At 37.3% G+C, this 21,487-nt stretch overlaps 1 protein-coding gene across 4 annotated transcripts in view; it reads right to left on the bottom strand.

Moving 5' to 3' along the window:
• Nucleotides 1-21,487, bottom strand: part of LOC106168875 (uncharacterized) — a 74,182-nt gene that overhangs the window by 27,574 nt on the left and 25,121 nt on the right. For 3 of the 4 annotated variants that reach the window (XM_013548084.2, XM_013548085.2, XM_013548086.2), the window contains exons 2-6: nt 20,796-20,951; nt 14,695-14,811; nt 10,856-11,059; nt 3,688-3,769; nt 1,476-1,633 (exon numbers count right to left, since the gene is read on the bottom strand). In XM_013548084.2, coding sequence (XP_013403538.2) covers nt 1,476-1,633; nt 3,688-3,769; nt 10,856-11,059; nt 14,695-14,811; nt 20,796-20,951 — 717 coding nt within the window. Of the gene's footprint in view, nt 1-1,475; nt 1,634-3,687; nt 3,770-10,855; nt 11,060-13,141; nt 13,601-14,694; nt 14,812-20,795; nt 20,952-21,487 lie in introns of those variants that run through there. The other variant, XM_086999556.1, reaches the window with a different exon arrangement.

The following is a 21,487-nucleotide window of genomic DNA, read 5'->3' as shown; positions in this document are numbered from 1 at the left end:
CCCCCCCCCCCCCCCCAGAGCCACATATATGGCCCAAGGGATAAAAACCCATAAATCACACAGTACATCATGTAATTTATGTGATTGCTTAGCATAAAAACAACCCTCACATGTTGAAGTATTACCAAAACAAAAAGGTAACATGACTCAGTAAGGTAATGGTAGGCGGAATTTATATTTTGTATATTTTCTGGAATGTCATCTTCATTCACACAAAAAAATCTTGCTTTGAAAATATGCGTATATTGCTGAAAGATAAAATGATACCCGCTATGAAAATATCTTATTCAAATACTGACTCAAATGATACACAGAGATTGTTTATATATAATTGAGTGTGCAAACAGGAATGCTGTGAATTATGCTCAAATACCATAGACAAAGTAAACTAAAACATATAAAAACATCCTTGTTGATAGAAACAGAAAGTAGGCAACTGAAACCTTCACTTCCTTCTCTATTACAAATCAAGTTACAACCATTAATATTAATGTCACTCCTGAAACAAGAAGTACAGGAATACCATTCTCAAAATCTTACTCGTAAAAAGAAAAGCATAAGGAAAAGAAATCACATCCAACATCATAACAAAACACAGTTAGTGTCAAGCACTGCCATTTTATTATCTCATTTACATGAAGTACTTTGAAAGTAAAATCTTTATGAGAATTCAACCCAAGGCAACATGGCTATATCCCCATGGAACGCCATTCAAAATGCCATTAAGTAACCACACTCTGTTTCCTTCTGCCAACGAAGGAGTTTTCCCCTAATGGTATCAGCATGGATTCCATATAGCACCATCTATCTCCAAGGGTTCTTTGTCATAATTGTCATGGCTGTTCTAACATATTGCGCCCTTTCTGAACTACGATACTTATCAGATCAGAATTCAAGACAATCCAGCCAGACAGCGGTATAAATAACTCGAAACTGTGAACAAAAGCAGGGGCGCGTGGTATCAGGTAACTGTAGCAAAAGTCAGTTCACAAATTCAGAACCAGGATGCGTTTTCACAAGTGAATCAGAACATTTTTTTTTTCAGCTGAGAGGTCATTTAAAATTCATTTTTTACCTGTCAAGATGGCAGGTTCTCACCTCTCTTACAAGATAACACAAGGAGAAGTGGGTCAGGGTCAGGAACTGTATAATCAACGCAGCCAATGTGTGAATTGGCCATGTGTCATGTATAATGAACCAGGTTAATTTGTAAAACAGAACCACCAGGCTGCTACCTCCCCATATTCTTCTCATGAAATTGTGACATTAAGAGCCCATACTAGAGGTCATAAACTCAGCAAATGGCAGGTTGGGGCCAGTGTTTTACTGATTATTATTTCAATTAGAGGTAACATGTAGTTTCTTAAGTTAATTTCTCTTGGGACGTGGAGCAAAACCACAGACCACCGTATATATATGTTTATGCTATTTTAGCAAATATGTATTAATATAGACTCTGGTCATCATATACTTACAGTGTTCTGTTGCTGCTGTTGCTGTTGATGATGCTGTTGTTGTTGTTGTTGCTGCTGCTGTTGTTGTTGCTGTTGATTTGAATCTTTTTTATCTTTACAAGCTCGACTTGCTCTCCTTGGTGCTACACCTTCTCCGCCATTTAATATTGATTCCACAACTGAAAAGAATTGATAATCCAACGTCAATTTTTGGTATGTTTAAAACATCAGAATCTCAAATTCCCAGTTCTTTAACATCTCTCCTATCTCGCAGCTTAACAAACTCCCATCCTACTTCTTCTGCTCCCATAATACAGACCACATGACCTCGCTGACTAGACATTGTGAATGACTCAAATTTCCGCCAGTTGTGGCCATGCTCTCAAACTGCAATGTAAATACCACTTCCTTAACATGACCCAAACAAACAAGAATGTTAACCCTTGTTATCTGAACTGGGCTAAATTTGTAAGCTAGGCCTGCGCGATGGTGCAGTGCTGATATATATCATGATAACATAGGTGTGCCTGTTCAAAATGCATCCAGTTATCAGAATGTACGCGCGAATATGACATCATGGCAGCTAATCCGACCCGCATTATTCCTACTACTGCCATTGCCGTACATGACTCAGTAATTTTTGTGTTTTTATAGTATGAGCAGCAAATTTGATTACAGGCTAGTGCTAACCTGGCGGCAAGCCAGGATTTATGTTATTATCTGCACAAAGCATTTTGCCGAGACACCACCTAGCACTTCCTTTTTAATTTAAACAAACCACAAAAATTCTCTACAACAGATCTGTAATGGAAGAGAAACCTACCTTAGCTTGGTCACATCTAAATATTCACTACTTGGAAATTTTGGTTTGCATCTGTCATTTGGATCATGGATTTTTTATGAAGATAAATTTAGCCGATTACAGCATTGACAAGCAAGACAGAAAAATTGTTTTACTCCCGATATCTGCTTTAATAACACAATGGCAATAAACAAGCAAACAAATAACAAGCACAGCACCATTAGCTCAACAGAGCTTGGAGATCATTTATTTATTCCATTTATAATTCTGAAAAGGGAGCAGGAAAAAAAAAAATTTATAGATCTCTTTGATGTGTGACCCGGACCCCATGGTATTTATCTGGATAAACGCCAGCAGATGTGGACACTGTTTGTTCTTGCTGGCTCAAGTTAGCTGTTGTTGTTTTTTCCCCCCTCTGTAGGGTAAAATAATGCCAGTCACCACTACCACCCAGGCATTATACACTTCACATCCCACCTGCCTCCAAACTTTCAGCAAAGCACCTTTTTTTTCAAAGAATGGAATATTTTTCTTAAATGATCATTTTTCATCAACTTGCATCCTTCATGTGTTTTTGTATTTAGCGACATGCCTGTATGTCTTTATAAATAATCTATAAAACTAACTGCTATATGAATGAGTTGATACTATAAGCACCATAATATAATGTTCAATTAATGAGATCTTACCACATATTATTCATATTTCAGAGCCAGATACAGAAGCATTCTAGCCTATATATATATATATATTCCTGTACAGCTGCAGCTGTCTTTTTTGAGACATTATTTGAAAAATTTGTCTCTACAATATAACTTGTGCCAGTGTCATGTACCTTATATGACTCAGAGATACTAGTCTTTTTTATATATATATATTCAATTTAGTATTTGCAAAACCTCCTTTAATGTGCAGATTTTAAAGATAATCATAATAAGACATTCAAAGATACTATCATAAATATTTAAATTATCATCATAAAATTGGTGAAAATAAGGACAATGAATCCTTTTATATTGGGGATTATAAATGTTTCAGAGGTCACTTCTTTTTCAGTTTCTTGTTTCATAAGGCATCATTTTATATTATTTTGTTCTAAAGCTTTCATTTTCTTATGTTTTCTATTTATAAATAAATGAGCATTTCTTATATCTTATTAGTATAAAATGCCACGTGGCATTACAGAAAAAAAAGCACAAAAAGATAAAAATACACTCTCAATTTCAACATGTCACATGAACCATAGATCAATTTTCTGCAATAAGCAAAATTATTCAGAGCTGGCATGACTCAATCCTGACACCCAAAAAATATTGCTGTTATTCAGAGATTAAGTAAAAAGTGTGATTGCAAGTGATACATATCACTCTAACACAATAGAATTAAATACTTGTTTCAGGAATACTATGTACTTCTTCCATTGGGACTTACCCCCATCCAACAATTTCATCTGAATCAATGTAGGATCTTCATTGTGCTCTTCTAGCACTGTGTCATCCAATACAGATAATTCCTGAAATTAGATATTAAGAAAAATCAATCATGAGTAGAAAACTTTGTTTTTTTTGCAAAAGATAAATAATAAAGGCTATTTTTTTTCAGTGGAGGTTTTCTGTAAATTGCCTTTTTGATATACACAGACAACAATCACCTGCTTCTGATTATTCTGCAATTAACACTGCACTAATGAAATGGAAAATTTTCTTTCAAAGACTGTTATAAACTTTGTCTGACTTCCAGAAATTTGCATTGATGAGAATGCTAATACTCCTCCATTTCAACAAATCTGTTTGATTTGATGTGGTTTTTCTATCTATGTGTGGTAAATAAATGGGAAATGTTTTTATGAAGAAAAATAAAATTCATTTCGTCAAACAAAATAATTTGAAAACTTTTTGTCAGTTTCATCTTGCATTTTTTTTTTGTCTGTCAGGGAGGCTATTTTTTATTAGTCATTTACAGGGCCACAGAGCAGTTTTTGTGATATTTAAAGGGCACAACAATGCAGATTATTATCAAGATACAGCAAACTGAACCACTGCTTAATGCAATTGTCAGTAAAAGATACACAGGGAACATGTGCTGTTATTGAAGAGCAGCATACCCACTACAACAGTTAACAAGTAAGAAAATAAAGGTAAGTGAACAGAAAATAAAAAGAATCACAAAACTTTTGTAGTGAAGGCATCTCCACCATAGTGATTGCCACTTAGTTTTATAAACATCACCTTTTTTTATCAATTTAATTTTTCAATTTGTTAACAAGGAGCAAGAGATATTCCAAGTTAAAAGTCTACGAGTATATATTTATTTTGTACAACTTGCATAATAAACTGTATCTGCAGTTCCTTTTCTGGTATTAATCATTCATACATAAGCCTGTTTTACCTTAAATGTTATATAAAACATGTTAAAGGTTAGCCCTAAATTTAGGTTGCTCATTAATTTAGCAACTTCCATTACGGCTAATGTTATTCTGCAAATGTTGCGACTGTGTGATATTAACTGGCGTCAAGAAGTCGACACTCAGACAATAGTGACATCATAGTGCTCTCTTTAAATACTGCCGCACATTATAACCCGTTCTAATGAAGCCTAAATGATACACTATTCATTATCTGATGAGTATACAATAAACACTTACATTCACTCAAAACAAAAGAGCCAATATCACAGTATGTAATTCAGATGTAACATATAGTAAATAATCTATATAGATCTATCTGTTTAGTTATTAATTTCAGGGAGGTAAGCCAAGTAACAAGATTGCATAAATACATGGTTAAAATGGTGTTTTGTATTTGGTATGTGCCATGCATTTCATGTTTTTTATTTTATTTTATTCATTTTATTTTTTTTTTTACACTTAATTGCCCTTTTAATACTTTCATCTTGAACAAAAAAGAAAGAAATGACTATTTTTACTGAATTTAGGGGCCATACTTATGAATATATGACAACAATAAAAGTTAGAAGTAAACTAACTACACACTGTGTTATGTTTCTGTTGAACTTACATCAAATATTCAGCAAACAATATTTTAAAAATGTATTCATTTCTTTATTTGCTAAAAAAAAAAAAAAAAACACTTTTCTCATGAATCTCAATTTGCTTTTTTTTTTTTAACATATCCATGTGAAATGTGTGATCCTGGCATGCCACTTAGTTACTAAGCCATTACAGGAAGAAACACATGCATTTTTTCTCATCTGTTAAGAAGAAAAATAATCTTTTCTTAAATCCTCCATCAAAAAAGTTCTCATCACTTGCTCCTGCTTTTTATTCTCTGTGCAACACGATCCACCTGGTGAAGTAATGAGTTGCCATGGCAACACGTCTGATCACTGACAGGTAAATTATTTCTTTAATGTTTTGTGCAAATACAGTTGACCTAGATCTCTCCAAGTCTGCTAAGCAACTGGCAGATAAATGGCAATTGCACAGTTTTCTTTTCCTTTAACTGTTTCTGTGCGTCACACCACTAGCAGGAAAGCTAGTGGCTAAGGATTTCACCACAGGCAGGTTAAGAAAGGGTTAAACTGTGGAATTTGCCCTGAAGACCTTCTCCATAATAGTTCATCAATTCCGATAATGTTATAAGATTTTCCGTTTATAATCTCTGCCCTTTAAGGAAGCAACGAAGTTGAAGACTACAAGAGATTACAAAATATCAAAACTTAAAAAGTCTAACCACAACTTATCAAGGCCAGGCATCCAGGTATTTGAGGTTTGTCCAGTAAACATTGCTCTTCAGGTAACTGAAGGCAACTTCCACCCTGGCCCAATCTGCTGCACTGTGGTTTGTAATGCATGATAATACCTGCATGCCTATGACAGGCCTCTGGCAGCCACTCCACTTTTAAGATGTACAAGCCATAAACACTGGAGGCAGTTTTGGCAAACATTTCCTGCTAAGCATAGGTAAACAGTCAAACCTGACCTTTACCTGGTGAATGCTGCAAGTGCTAGATTATCTATTACAGACTCCCCCTTATTGTCCCCTCCCCCGTGTACTTTAATCCCTTCAATTAACTTTATTAAGCACTTCTTGAAATTGCAAAAATCAAACAGCCTATCCCCTTCCACAAAGGTCACATTTGTCTATCTCCATTTTCCAGAAAAACAAAAAACAAAAAAATCTGTAAGCATTTCCATAACTCAAAACAAAACCAAACGACTTTCTTTATCTCCACCAACAGGCCTTCCCAACTACCAGACTCGGCACCTACGGGTCCAGTATAAACCGGTTTATCTGACCACACTACCCGTTTTCAAGGTGTGTGTCAGATCGCATTACAGAGTATCAGCCACCACACCGATTTTGCCTGGTGCGCGATGTGATAGCAATGATCCTAATCGGGGTTGGAAAGTAGTGCATCTCATCTAGATTCATGCGCTGCTGCAATTTTCTCTGTTTATGCTAAAATTTGACAGTACCGCAATTTTTAACATAAAATTTAGGTTCGGACATAGCCAATGATGTTTTGTAAAAAAGAACTTGCAAACTTATATATTAATTTAGAAAAGTAGACTTAATTTTGATAGCAGAAGCATATTCTGTCGGGGGTTAAATTATTTTCATGACTACCGGGATGGACGAGATTGAGGGCAGGGGTAATCCTAGAGAGGGGTGAGAAACGTCTATTGTTCTCGTCAGCGAGGCTGTCCTTTTTCAGGGTTTGTATGCACGGACAGAAAACTTAAGTATTGTGGGAACGTTACTAATGAAGCCACTGGTAGTACTAGTAGATATCAGCCTGTAGTCTTGAACAAGCGCCTCGATGACGAGTGAACAGTTGTCAAAAACAAAAGACCCAGGTGTGGTAGTTCAACTACTGTTCATGCGTGCCGCAACGACCAAACCTAATTGCTCCTCAAGGTCACACAACAATAACCGGTACTGACGGCTAGGCTCGTCTTAATCATATAAGTAGCGCGTTTCCACCCCCTGATTGAGGGAGTCGTCTGTTCTATTCATACGACTCCTACTTGACGAAAACGAGGCGTGATACCCGGATGACAGGTAGGCTTACAGAATTTGTGATAGGGTATGATACTCTTTTATGCGATCTGACACACACCTTGAAAACGGGTAGTGTGGTCAGATAAACCGGTTTATACTGGACCCGTAGGTGCCGAGTCTGGTAGTTGGGAAGGCCTGACCAAGAACCCATTTCAATATCCATAAAATATTGAAGGGTAATGTGAATGCTTAATCTACCAGTCAGTTCAGCCAGGACAAGTGCACCAGTTAACTTGGATCTAGAGACAAGACCTTCTTTCAGAAATTCATGAGTCATCTCTTTTTTTCCCTTTGTGTCACCATTCAAGTGCACTTGGGTTTACAGGCCATTTAAATTGAGCAAACCTACAACTCATATCAACTGTGGTTTACCAACAATAATTGTCTGACTGAGGATCAAACAACATATGCGAAATAAAAACAAATTTAGCCCAGGTGGTTGCGGTGGCCCGTTTTTGGGTGCAGTTAATCTCCTGATAATTTTTCACCTCTTTTCCTTTCAGTGTTGTTTTCCAGATTCAAGGTTAAAATAATTTGGAATTCTTAAGAGTTAAATACACTTTTTTATGTTTCTTTTTTTTATGGAAATCACTTTTCTTCAATATAAATCAAAGAGGATCACAGTGTATGGTCATAGTTGCCATGGTAATTCTATCACCCTGCTGGGGGACATTCTGGTTTGAGATCCGCCAGAGTTCTACTTTGACCTCCAGTACATCCCTGCTGGAGATGGTTTATGTCAATGTTACTTCACCACACCTTCAACTTGCACTTTATCAGCAAAATACACAGCTTAAACGTTCATGTAATCAAGCACTCTTTTTGTAAAAAAAAAAAAAAAAAAAAAAATTCACGTGAAATGTCAAAGATACTTACCTACCTGCACTCTCAGCTTAGAACTCCGCTTACAACAGGCAATTTGTTTGAATTCATTCTCAGAAAGTAAACAAATTGTAAATGGGCAATTTTTTGGATGCAAAAGATAACAAACTATCATAAAATACAGACCATCCAGAGTTGTCAAAACACTTAACTGCCTACGCATTCATGCGCAGCTCTGCTTCCAATTTGTGCTATTGGCACCATCCCTGGCATTTGATCTGCCATTCATCAGACACCAACTTATGACTCCCTTTATAATGCCACATGTCACACACTACATCAATTTTCAGAACCTGTTTCAAAACAACCGCATGCCCTTCTACCATCAGGCAGGCACACTTCGAAGAGAACACCGCAACATCAGCAAACCCAATTCCTTCTCATTTTTATTTTTATTTTTAAAGAGAGAGAACTGGGGAAAAGATAGGGTGCAGCCATGGCAGAAAGAACCAAGGTCTGGTTGCAGTTGCCTTTCAAGTATGAAAAAAAAATTAGGAAAACATAAAAATGAACAAACAAATGGTTCTGCGCTTTCTCTGGTTTCAACTTAAAGCAAAAACAAATGTCTGTGGTTCTAAGGTACTGGTTATAATCTACAGCCATGTACGGGCACAACTGAGTGTATTTATCCTCGAAACTGTATTTCCAACTAGTCTTTTTTTCAATCTATACAGTACTCTGGCTTACTGATTGTTATCCATATAATTATATAAATGTTTTAACTCAATAAATTTCTTTATGATATGCATATGAATCAAGTATGTCTTTTTAAGTGGGATGTGCGAGTTTTCAGTTTGGGGAAAATAGACCATGGACCAATCACTGGCGGTTATAAGTTAATTGCATTGCTGACAACATCTGACAGTGATGTCCCAGTGGAATTGATTAGTCTGGATAAATTATATATTGTTATGAGGGCAATGATCTCTGAACAGACAAATTCTACATCTGCCTTAAGGTTATGGGTCAACCTGCATCCTTCACTTCTCATCTTGGCATTTTTATAGCAACTGCAGTTGGATTTTTCACGTATACAATCCAAATACAAGTGCTAAACAATCTTAAGTTTCACACCATAAACCTCACGGTTGAAAAATAAGGAATACAAAAGGTTATCTCAGAGGAATATGGCATACGCAAATCACACCTCTTAACTAAAATAAAAAATTCAAATCCATTCCCAAATGAAATGTCTTTTTCTAGGGCAATGCACCTTCAGTACTCCCTAATTATCAGGCAGATTTAATGTAGTTTACAGACATATTGAAAATTTCCGCATAACCAAACAATATTCTGCAGTAACCATGACCAGTAAACCCATATAATTTCCGTTTCCAGTCAAAATATTGCAATTTAATTTTTTTTTATAGCTGCTTATTATCCAAATAATGCAAAAGCTGTTGAATTATTGAATGATTACTTTGCAGAGAGTAAAATTCAATTGTGTGCTTGCAAAGCAATTTATCACACTGAAAACCCATATGCCAGGTAGGTCTGCCTTCAAATTCATAGCAAAGTATTGGAACCTGTGAATATGTAAGGAAACACAAAATAAATTAGAATATCAAATAATTGTGCAGAAGTGTGAGGCTTAAATGAAAGTTTAAGCAGGGTGGGACAATGTATGGCAGTTTGGCAAGCCTATGTTGATAGCAGGCCAAAAAGAGAGGTTCTTTCCTCTCTGCAACCTCAACGCTGTTGCTCTTTAACAGATAGCACAATACCACTGCCCCGAGGTAAAACTCATTTCTGCATGCTGTCCTATTTGGAAATATTGTACAAGATACGTGCATGCCACTTTTGAGTAATCTACAAAGTACAAAATACTGAACTCAAGTGCACACTGACTGAGCTGGTCAGACATCTACATGCAGACATCAACGGTAACCATCTACCACAAACGCCTCACATTTGAGGCACAAATGTACTTTATTTAAATGTATAAATAAGTCTTATCTTACGGGAAAATCACATATTTCTGCCATTTAAGTCAATAAATGTGCAGAGTCAGACAAGGCAGATAACATCTGAAGAGGGAACTTCTCAAAACGTGAAAAGTGAACTTAAATCTGAGCAATGTAGGAATATCAGATCCTACTGAAAATAAATTGAACAGTCACGATATTAAACCACAACTGGCAGGCAGGAAACCATGTACAGTTGAGCTGTGAACACATTTCCTGTGAATACAAATGAACAGGAGATGAAGAATAAAGTGGTGCACAGATATGTTTTTCAACCTTTTATCAAGGATATGGTGAAAAATTCTGTAGGCTAGAAATCTTCATTTCAAGACAATGAGTTACAATATCAACACGTTTGTTTTTTTTTTTTATTCAGCTTTACCTTTTTCTTTAATAACTCCTTGGGGAAAACATATCAACATTTAGAGACACACAGCTGACATAAAAGCAACATAAAACAAGTCCTATTATTATAAATTCCAGGGAAGTAGTCTGAGAAAAATGCTCGTGGGAGTATGGAGGGGCAGCTGTTGGCCTATAATACAGATAGGTTATTTGTAGGTCTACCACCTGTACTACACATCTAGATGCAAAGAGTGGAGGGGGGGGGGGGGGGGGGGGGCAAGTACCACTGAAAAACTACATGGAAAAGGGGGGGGGAAAAAGAAGACATTGTTATCATTCACAGCACCGCAGGTAGTACACTGGCTAAGGAAACTGCATACATACCCTTGTCTTCTCTATGTAATTCTTGATAACTGCAGTATACCACTGAGTAGTGCCCTCAGATCTGTAGACCTCGACTCTATACCCAATCAGCACAGATGGGGTGGTCAGGAGGATACTCTGCCCGTTCTGGTACTCTATCCACTCCTGGATGGCTTTCTGGACCTCCGGGTAATTTTTCACAGGGGAGCTTATTGGCTCGTTCTCCTGTGGAAAGAATGTATTTAACGCGTAAACGCTTATGTCTTACCATGTGTTGTTTTCTACAAAGTCAAATGAAAGACATTTAATGATTCTAGGAAAATACTTCATTTGCCTGATTTTGAGTTTAAATGGCACAGTCAATTTGACTGACTGGCTTTTTTTCTCATCAGCAAGGAGCAATTTTAATGCTAGTATTGTTGTATTTTCCTTGTGATGGTTTATAAATAATACTTAAGAAAATTGTTCCAAAACCATAATTATTGTTCCCATATCTTAAACTATTACAAGTGGACCAAAGTCTCTCATCCCTACTTTCCTTTCCTTATCTACCCCAAAAGGATGCCCTGTATAATCTATTTTGGCGGGACAAAATGATAATGCTGTCTGTAATGAATGGCTGGTCTTAAGGCAGCACAGACTGATCTCTTTAAAACTCAATAAATAATTCCACGGACAGATAACTTTGTTACTTTCACATTACATCTGTTATAGCTCTTAGGGCACCAAAGAATGGTAAAAAGCCAACATATAATTTATATAAAATGCCACCAGCAAGCATGGTTTTCCTGAATCACAGCCTTTGCACGTGCAGCTCTTTATCCTGTGCCCCCATGTTGTTTATACATCATGCCTATCAGTGGCCCGGCTTAATGTATTTACTACTTTTAGCAACTTTATCTTGGTGAGATTAAGGGCATCACAACTCGACCATGCTGAGTCCCAGTCACTTACAGATTCCAAACTCCATGAAATCAACAAACTTAGAAGTTAGCTGGGGTAGGAAAAAAAAAATACAAAACAGGACATATGAAAATTGAAACATCAGTACAAAAAGGTAGTGGACGCTAGCATTCTGAAGCCTAGGGTGAAAGGTGGTCGGGTCAGCTTGTAAATGGTTCATTTGACTACATCAAATAGGCTCCTGGATTGTGGGCTAGATTCTAAGCCAGTTCTATTGAAAACTGTCTCAAATCAATAACAGGTGACTTATCATGAATAAACCCTTCAACTTCACTACAGTACTTTCACTTATGGCCTTCACAACATGTAGGGATGCTTCCGAAACCAATCTTATTATTCAGAATCTTGCATTTGGCATTAAAAAAAAAGAAGCATGCACTAAAAAGCACAATTTCATTTCTATAAAAGCTAAAAAGGATACCTGGCCTGTCATTTTCTAAAATGCCATTAAAAGGTATGAATTTTTGAGTTTATAAACATTATGGGCTACTGTTCGCATGGTAAATTTCATTGCTATTCAAAGGAGGAAGCCGACACATTTGTATGCGTAGCACTCCTATTGATCCCACTAGGGCTTTTGTTCCGAGCGCGGCTGATATAGCGTGATGTTGCTGTGGTACCATCTGCATTCCACTCACAGATTTGACATTTCACATTTCAAACATGCAAATAAAAGTCACCTTGAGTTAGCAACATGTTCCTTCAGAGGATGGCAATGTGGAAATTATACTGTCGTTAATACCCCCTTTACACTGGACGGCGTCCTTTCTGCGTCCTCTCTGCGACCATGAAATTTGACATCGCTGTGGTCTTAATAAGGAGGCACGAGCATTAATTTTGTATCAGAATGAATGCTCAATGATCGGCCAGTTGCCGGCACGTAAAATATTATAATTTTTTTACTCTCAAATGGGGCCGTACTGCTGGACGCAGAAAGGACGCCGTCCAGTGTAAAGGGGGCTTAAACCTTTTTCTTAATGTAATGATATGCAGAACATTTGCTAACAGTGCATGACCTCCATGACCCCATGCTAGTCCTGTCTGCATAGATGGACCATCTTACCAAAATAAGTGGCGGTTTGATACTAATAATTTGATTAAAGATTATCAAAACAAACAACAGCAGTCAGGTTAAATTTGGTTTTATGTCCTTTTTGCTGTTACCCCTTTACAGTTTAACACATAAACCGCTCTTGAACCTCCCAGCGACCTATTGTGTAGGAGTGCCCACGTTGGACAAAAAATTTTCCCCAGTACCAAGAGAACAAATGCTCCATGCCTAACATAACATTATTCACTTTTAAAGAAATTGATTTTACAACCATGGCCTGGCACATTCCTTACCTACTCTCCCTTCATTGAAAGCCTCTCTTGTGGAAGAAGAATCCTGCCAACAGGTTCATCCCGCCAAATCTTGTGTACTTTACCATATTAGAGGCATGTGTGTATAACCTTTACTCTGCTGGCAAGCATAAATCAATTCTTCTTGACAAGCAAGCTTGGCCTCTGACCCCTGGTGGGCTTTAAATCTAGGTCACTGCATTTTTATAGAGCTACTTGTTGGCACAGCTGCTGGACCGAAAATATCTAACTAAGAGAGGCCAGACATTCACTGGGTCAGTCCAACTGGGCCATTTACATAGGGGTGTAGGGATGTAGGCAGAAGGGCCGATAGGTGGGAAATTAGAACCGTATTTTATGATGTGAGCACCAGTGTTTCCGCAAACCCATTTGTTTTAAATAAGTGAAAACATGCAATGTGCAGGTTTAACATTCAAGGGGGTAATTTGAGGCTGTCACATGCTGGCGATGAAAACAGATGTGTCCAGGCAATCTATTCCTGGAATTTGCTTTCTGCAAAGGTTAATGTGTAATAGATTGTAAGAGAACTGCAGCGCGTAGGTTTAACCATTGTAAAACCACCATTATGTTCCCAACTTGAAAATATATCATCACTTCCCCACTAACGAGACTTGCTAGTTCAATGACAGCAACTATTTGCCATTTAATCTATGCGTGTTCATCAAGGTTCTGTCGAGATTAATAACTTTCTGGGAATAATATATTATGGATGTTTTACTAATGAGTTTTGTGTTTGTCTTCCGCATTGATCTACAGTGAACACCGCGCAGTTTAGGCAGGACAGTCTGGCGCCTTAGAACACTTAACAAATCAGTCCAGTGACCCATAATGTTATGCAACTGCTGGTCAACCATCTGCATGTATCACTCACATGATCAACAAAAGGAAACGTAGATTCCTCAATTTTCAATAACCCTCACAGAAGAACTATTGATCTGCGGCTAGATATTGATTACGGGTTGTGAAAGCAATTCATTTTGTGCTGACCTACTTTTGTGTAGATGTTACGACGGCTTAGAACGTAATTGATCAATATCATAGTAAGTTACAGCCCATTAACAAGACGATCATTTTATGGATAATCATATGTCACAACATCAATTTTTAAAAGACCAATTTCATTGATTGTCAGACTGACAAAATGCATCATCGCTTTATGTATGATAAATGAATAAAAGGACACCTATTTTCACATTCTATAATCTCAATAAGATAATTGAAACTAGATATATAATCCACTAAAATAAATCAGATGAACTGTGTAACATATTCTCATGTAATATAAATTTATCACCAAAATAAATATGGAGACAAATATTAAAAGATTTCAAAACACCAAACATTATATAAAAACTATCTATGTAATAAAATTAACAAACAATAACAACAATAAACAAACAAGTTGTCATAAAATAGCATTTTGCCGGTCCAAAATCTGGAACATTCAGAACTGCTTGAAACCAATATTCCCTTTGGCAGATCTTCAACAAGAAGTATTTGATCTCTACACATAAAAATACCACGCTGCAACTTACCTTGTACTGCTTTATGTCAGCTTCCTCAGAAAACTGCAAGTGATGGTCTTCTAGGAACTCTAAAGGCTTGTATCTGCTGCTGGCAAGACCAAACTTATCAACCAGCGTAGTGAAGCTCTGCAAAGAATACACATCCTTGCTTTAATGTAAAAATCAATACACAGATGATGATAAATCTACATTCTACCATTACACATGACCACCTCTGGCATACCTTGTCAATTTAGATGAGGGACCGAATCATGCGCACACATGCTTTAAGTCAATGCTGATTACAAGACGTCATCACTGTACTTTCATAACCGCAGTTCAGATACTGGAGAAACAAAAATCAATATGGCGAAGGGGAATAAACTGTTTGGTTTATTGATTTAGACATCAACATACACAGGCTCCAAATGCAATAAGTACGCCATTCCTTGCAACAAGAGAGTTTATAAGTAGTACAATATCTGGCCTGTGTGAAAAGTGAAGAGATCACATATTAGTACAAGAGGGGGGTATAAGCACTTAAAATAATCGCATCTTTTATGTCTTCATTTTTTTTAATGGAGTAAGAGTGACTTAAAATGTATGGGTTTCTAAATTTTAATGGTAAAGAACCCCCCCCCCCCAAAAAAAAAAAAAATAATAATAAATTTCAAAGTTTGATTAACAGAATGAAACTGTTGAGCTGTTAATACTTGTAAACAATCATGACCTACCTAACCTATCTTGAGAGAGAGAGAGAGAGAGAGAGAGAGAGAGAGAGAGAGAGAGAGAATAATATCTTTCTGACTTCTGCCACATTATTGTGCATACCTATACATAACACAGTTTATAAATCTATGATCTATGAAAACTCATGTAAAAATTGTACAGGAGTCCTGGAACCCACAAAAAATAAACATTTTTCACATAGAGGTCTCAGACTTGTTTTCTGTCCTGTTAAAAATATGGAAATATAACTAACATATGCCACATAATTCCTCAAAGATGTCTTATGATCAATACAAAATGTGATATAATAAACATGATCTTGACGCTAAAAGCATCTCAAAATTACTCAATTATGGAAGCCTCCCATATCGCACACATGCTTTTTCATGAATAGCAATCCAACCAGCAGTGATTTATTTGGAAATGATTAGAGCAGTTTATAGCCTCTGGTTCCAGAACCTTGAACAACCATTTTTTAGTAGCGATGACTCATACTTGCCTACGGGAGGCGTATCGAATTGTACTACATGTTTTGACGGTCCTTGAACAAAGTAGTCATTTTGAATGGCTGTTTTAATGGCTGTGTACACAGAAAGAGCCTACTATTTAAATATCTCCCCTAGGCTTGGCTCGCAAGTGGGGCACCTGCCTAAACAGAAAATATCTCTCTCCTTATGAACCCTATTGCATCAAACGTCCCATTTTTCTTTTATCACCTTCCTTATTGCTTTGTTTTTATTTTTCAAAAATTATAAAAAAGGATTAATTAAAATAAGACATCCAGCGGCTGTTTAGAAGGCCAACAATACCTGTGCACATTCACGGGCATATTCAAGGAGATAAAATGGCAACACTGAATCCTTTAACAATCTTCTTTATTATAACAACAATTTAGCTTTCATAAAATTAGCACTGAAATTTGTACACATGAAAGCCAGCCAACCAACCAACCACCAGGTAAGTGTAGAAAACTAAGGCCAAAATAGAATGAATCTGCTCAGGCAGTGATTTATTAGAAAAAAATTTGTCCTAATCACCTTAAGCCCCCATAATTACATTCTTGTTTATGTAAATGCAACCTTTAATAGACATTTGCTTCCTCAGTCTATTTGCATAACATTGGCAAATTTGTCATACATAAGGTGGGCCTGTATCTAAGTGAACTTGTTGATCAAATAATTTTCCATGGTAATATCTACGTGATTCACAACAATCATGTGGCTTTGGTTTTTCCTCAAAGGACTTCTCCCTAAATTTACTTCAAGGCTAACTTCAGGTGAAGGAAAGATTTACTAGTTGCCTTTGTTGGATAAACAACCTTTCAAAAGTAATATCATTCTAAAATGTCAAACAGCCTGTATGTTTTTATTCCTGCTTCTTTCTCCAATATTCATGTTCCTGCTTTCCCAAAATCCATGTTCCTACACTGTCTATTCCTGGTCTTCAACCCATTAAAACCAATGAATTATTGAGGCTAAAGCTAAACATTGGAGAGGAACCACTTCTCAAATCAATATTTATTTTTAACAGGCTATGCTAGCTGAAGCTCCACTGTGGAAGCACTTGAAATAACAGGCCCCCAATCAGTGGCTGTGTGGACAACATCAATGCTGACATTACTGTCAACACACTAGTTCCATTATAGTCAGTTATTGTTTTGTTATGCAAGGTTTTATCCCTGGCTTTGTTATGTAAGTTTGTGCATTCCCGATGTCTTTCGTAACCCTTGTATATTGAGCAAAGGTACATCTTGGGTCAATTCTTTGATGGAGTTCAAGCGAACACATCAATCCGCCTTTTCGTGTTTTTGCATTGAATTTCAATGCCTTGTTTGCCATAGGCTACCTACATAGCGTATCTTGCATAATGTCTCTTGACGTCTATTGTAAGGCTTCTTTTCAATCCAGGCAGGTATCAAATTTACTGAGGGAGGGGGGGGGATGAAACTTGTTCAAAATACGGAGACCTTATAATCTCACCTCTAAAATGTAGACCTGTGGATTAATCTATTTGAGTATTATCAACCCTTCAACTTCCATGATTAATATCCCAGTTGTTGATCCGCAGGTGGCCAGACACGATTTCCCTTTCAACAGTCTCTCTTGCATCACACTTCTGTTTTTCTAGAGGACACCAGTTTGCTCTCGCACTATTTACAACACTACTGAGGCCTCCTTGCAGACAAGTGCCAGGATGACCTACACAACAATCTCTTGTTGCCTTCACTTACATAGCTACATAAGGATTCAAAATGTTAAATGTTGTTGTTTGACATCCGTGCAATTTTACCACCATTAGCGTTTATATTGAAAACAACAGGATTTTGATGCAAAAACAGTGCCTCTTTAAATAAGGCATGATACAAGCACCCTGTTAGCTAAGAATAATAGCAAATACATCAATGAGGAGAGCTGTAGCCATCTAGTCTTCTATCCGTAGATTATAAGAGTGCAGAGGCCCTTCATGCTGACCGAACCCTGTGCAGTCAGCCACATGCTGTACAGATGGGGTTTCTCATCTATTTGTGCAGTGTTTACATAGTTCTAGAGTTGATTCAATAACCTGTATAAATACTGCATGGCTTGAAAAATACCAGGCAGTGCCTGACCCAGATTACCCATGACCTTCAAGCAGACATTACAAATGGAAACTTTCCTTTAGAGAAAGGGACTTCTCTTGCAGCACACTACGGTACTCAAATACTTTTATCCCACATCTGAAAAGAATGTTTCCTCTTTTTCAAAGAATGTTTGTAAGAGATGACTTTATCAATGGTTTGGATTCGCATGAAAATTTCATCTCATTCTAGAACATCTGTCACACAATTTATAGCTAGCGATGTTACTTTACAACTTGCCTGCCCTCTATTGGAAAACTCAAAGGAAATTTAAGCAAGTCAAAACAATAAAACTGTAACCAAAACATCATCATCTAAACAGATAATCTTATCTGTTTGATAACCATCAATGTTGTGGCAATATACATTTTTCAGTAATGACATCATGAAACAAAGGAAAGAGCCTAGTGTAACTTATCACGGCCCAGCAAGTAGGGTTAGACCGTATCACCAAAACAACTACAGCAGCACGGGACCCCTGCCCCTGACCTCTCCAACTCCCTGCCATTCCAGAGTGACCCCACCTTTCAATCACATCAGATATGTGCCCTATGAAATTTGCACTTGCATTCAAAGTCTCTGCAGCTATTCATCACAAACACATCCAGTTTTCATGCCTTGGCGAGCCCGAGATGTATATTATGCTGCAAATAAAAGTAACGACCACAAGCTTGTGTCAACAGACTTTTCAAAATCCCTTACCAAAATATTTCCGCTCGACTGACGTGAAAGTAGTGGCCTCAATGTATTTGTTCAAACTCTGTCTTATTGGCATAAGAAAGACCATCATTGTTCACTGTCTTATTCAGTAATGGATTATTGATTCAAGCTGGAAAGGCCAGGCTTATGCTTTACTATATCAAATTGGATCACGACTGCGTTGACGCAATGGGACTGGGTTGCATTACAACGGTAATGTTCAAAAGAAACAACAACCTTCCCCTCAAATGGGTTGTTTTGAAAAAAATACTGTGCATTAACAGTCCCTAGTGAAATTGTGGGAGGCAGTGGCACACATTGGTAAAAAACACTACCTAGATTAAATTTCAGCCATCGTGCCGAGTGCTTTTCTGAAATCTTGGGAAGTGGTGGCAGACATCAGCAATACAATTACCGGTCAAATCATCAGTATTCTTCTCAGCTCCCTAATAACGAAAGAATACTCATGTACCTCACTCCCAAAGCAACTCCACTAGCATTTCACTACTACAATGAATGCTTTCCCAGATTAGCCTAATGTGATTGTTTTATACTTACTGCCTCGGAGTCCAATCCAAAACTGTGTAGATAGTGTCTGGCAGAGCCAGCCTATCTGATTAGAACTTTATCTTAGCCCACAGGAAGGGTTCCTTGCACTTCTGTGCACGATATATTGATCTGAACATGTTTACTTAAGCCCTGCCGCTACTGCAGTGATCGCAATACAAAGACGGTTAATATGCTCAGACTCTGGTAAAAATTTCATTACCTATGGTTGACCGCATCCCATCCTACTGGAGCAAGTACGACTATGCATGTTCCCTACAATTGTCATCCCCCAATATGCCTACAGCAACAGACTTTGAAACAGCCCCGCTTATAAACAGACTGAAAGATCAGGTGGGTTCAATGCACAACAACACATTACCCGATGATAAAAAAGCAACAAAAGATGGAACCCGCAGAGAGGTGGAAAAAAATCTTATTCAAAGTGAAGGTGTTTTGTTTAGACACCTGCAAGGTACAACAGTGGAAATGGGAATTGCTTCCACCTTTGAGGTAAAATTGTTTCTCATGCGTGCATAAGTCAAAACATATTGATCATAATAAACTGAAAGAGGCAGACTGGCTGATGTTTTCTTTCTTTCTTTCTTTTAGTCAGTCTCTGATACAGATGTACGTGCGTGAAAGTGATAACTGGCTCTATGAACAAGAGATCAAGGTCACTCTCTTAAAAAAAATATATCCCTCATCTCCAACTGCCAGCTATTCATTAGCAAACCATTACTAGGAACTAAAATCATGCAAAATTAAACACAGTTAATATCATTCTCCCGAACATTAGTAGCTGAATATAAACTTATTGATTTCTGCGTACAATCAATGCTGCCTTGCATTCCTTTTGGGTACAAATTAAAGTTATCGATCACTTGGCTTCACCCGGGGAACAACAGCACTGGAAACACAATAGCTCTAGAAATTACAAAGCTATGAAACTGGGGATAGGATAAATCAGTCAAACTAGAAGCAATTGAATTTGTTGGAGCAGTATGATAAGGCAGACATTTATAACTCAAGTTGCAGTAGCTGTAAAATTGTATCCTGTCTCTAGGGGTTGAGGGCTGATCAATATGACTTTTACTCTTTCTGAGCTATTCGGGGAATTTCTGAAAATCTAAAATACCAGAAGGTCATATGCAGTTGGAATATGCATAACAAGCCCAAAACATCTAACACATGAAATTCCACCTGAATAAATGAATACTGATGTGAAAATCTCACATTTCAGTGCTTTTTTCCTGGCATGACATCTGTGAACTACAGCAAGCAGAAATCAGTTCATGCTCATTATGATATTGGCCAATCTTTATTGGACCCACAAAGCAAGAAATACTGAAGCTTACCTTAGAAAAACAAAAGAGATAGTAAGAAACAAAACCATCTATTCAACATCAAAAGAATAATGATATTGTACAGGTCTACATTAATAATTGATCTTCAACTTCTTTCCCTAAAATAATTGGTAAAATATCATGTGACTTTGTATGCGTTCAAGCAACATTCAATATCAGAATATTCTACTTACCAATGCAGGCCAGTAAACCTTCCCTCCACGATTCTTCGTAGGATCTTGACGCAGAGCCCACACCAATGAAGACTCGACCAGAAAGACTTGAAAGATGTCGTGCACACGAATCCACTCTCGTCGCTCCCAGGGAATATCATCAAACTCAACCTGTACCTGCAAAACCACAAAAGAGTGTTCATTAAAAGCCTGCTACTTTAACAGTCTTCAATTCTCTTTGATATGGCTCACGCTCTCTCAGAGAATTGATACTGAGTGATTGATCAGTTACTTCAACTAAAACCCCAGATCAGAGACAGACAGATACCTGTTACTTTAACTAAACCCTAGTTCAGCCAGGAAGTTGTCTCATCTTCCAAGCACTAATGACACTAGTGATAAATGTCACATGGAGCTCAAACCCCTGGCAAATAGCTTGCTACGTCCATGGAAAGTCTGTGACAGAAATTAACGTATATGAAATGACCTCCTACAGAGTAATGATGACCCGGTGATAATAATGAACTAGCAAATAGGTAACCATGGCTTCCATCACACATATACAGAATTATCCAATTTGAAGGTTGAAAAGAAAATCTGTAGGCTAGATTGTCAGTGTCTAGACTGGTTTAAGTTAAATATTAAGGTATATACCACATATTAAAGCCGCAAAAAAGAACAGATACAGCAATTCATAAATTGAATTATTTACA

Source organism: Lingula anatina, chromosome 1 (assembly GCF_051362555.1).
Source record: "Lingula anatina isolate TDL-2025a chromosome 1, LinAna3.0, whole genome shotgun sequence".
NCBI lineage: Eukaryota > Metazoa > Brachiopoda > Lingulata > Lingulida > Lingulidae > Lingula > Lingula anatina.
The sequence above is the reverse complement of the archived record's forward strand: the minus strand, read 5'-3'. Positions and strand labels throughout refer to the sequence as shown.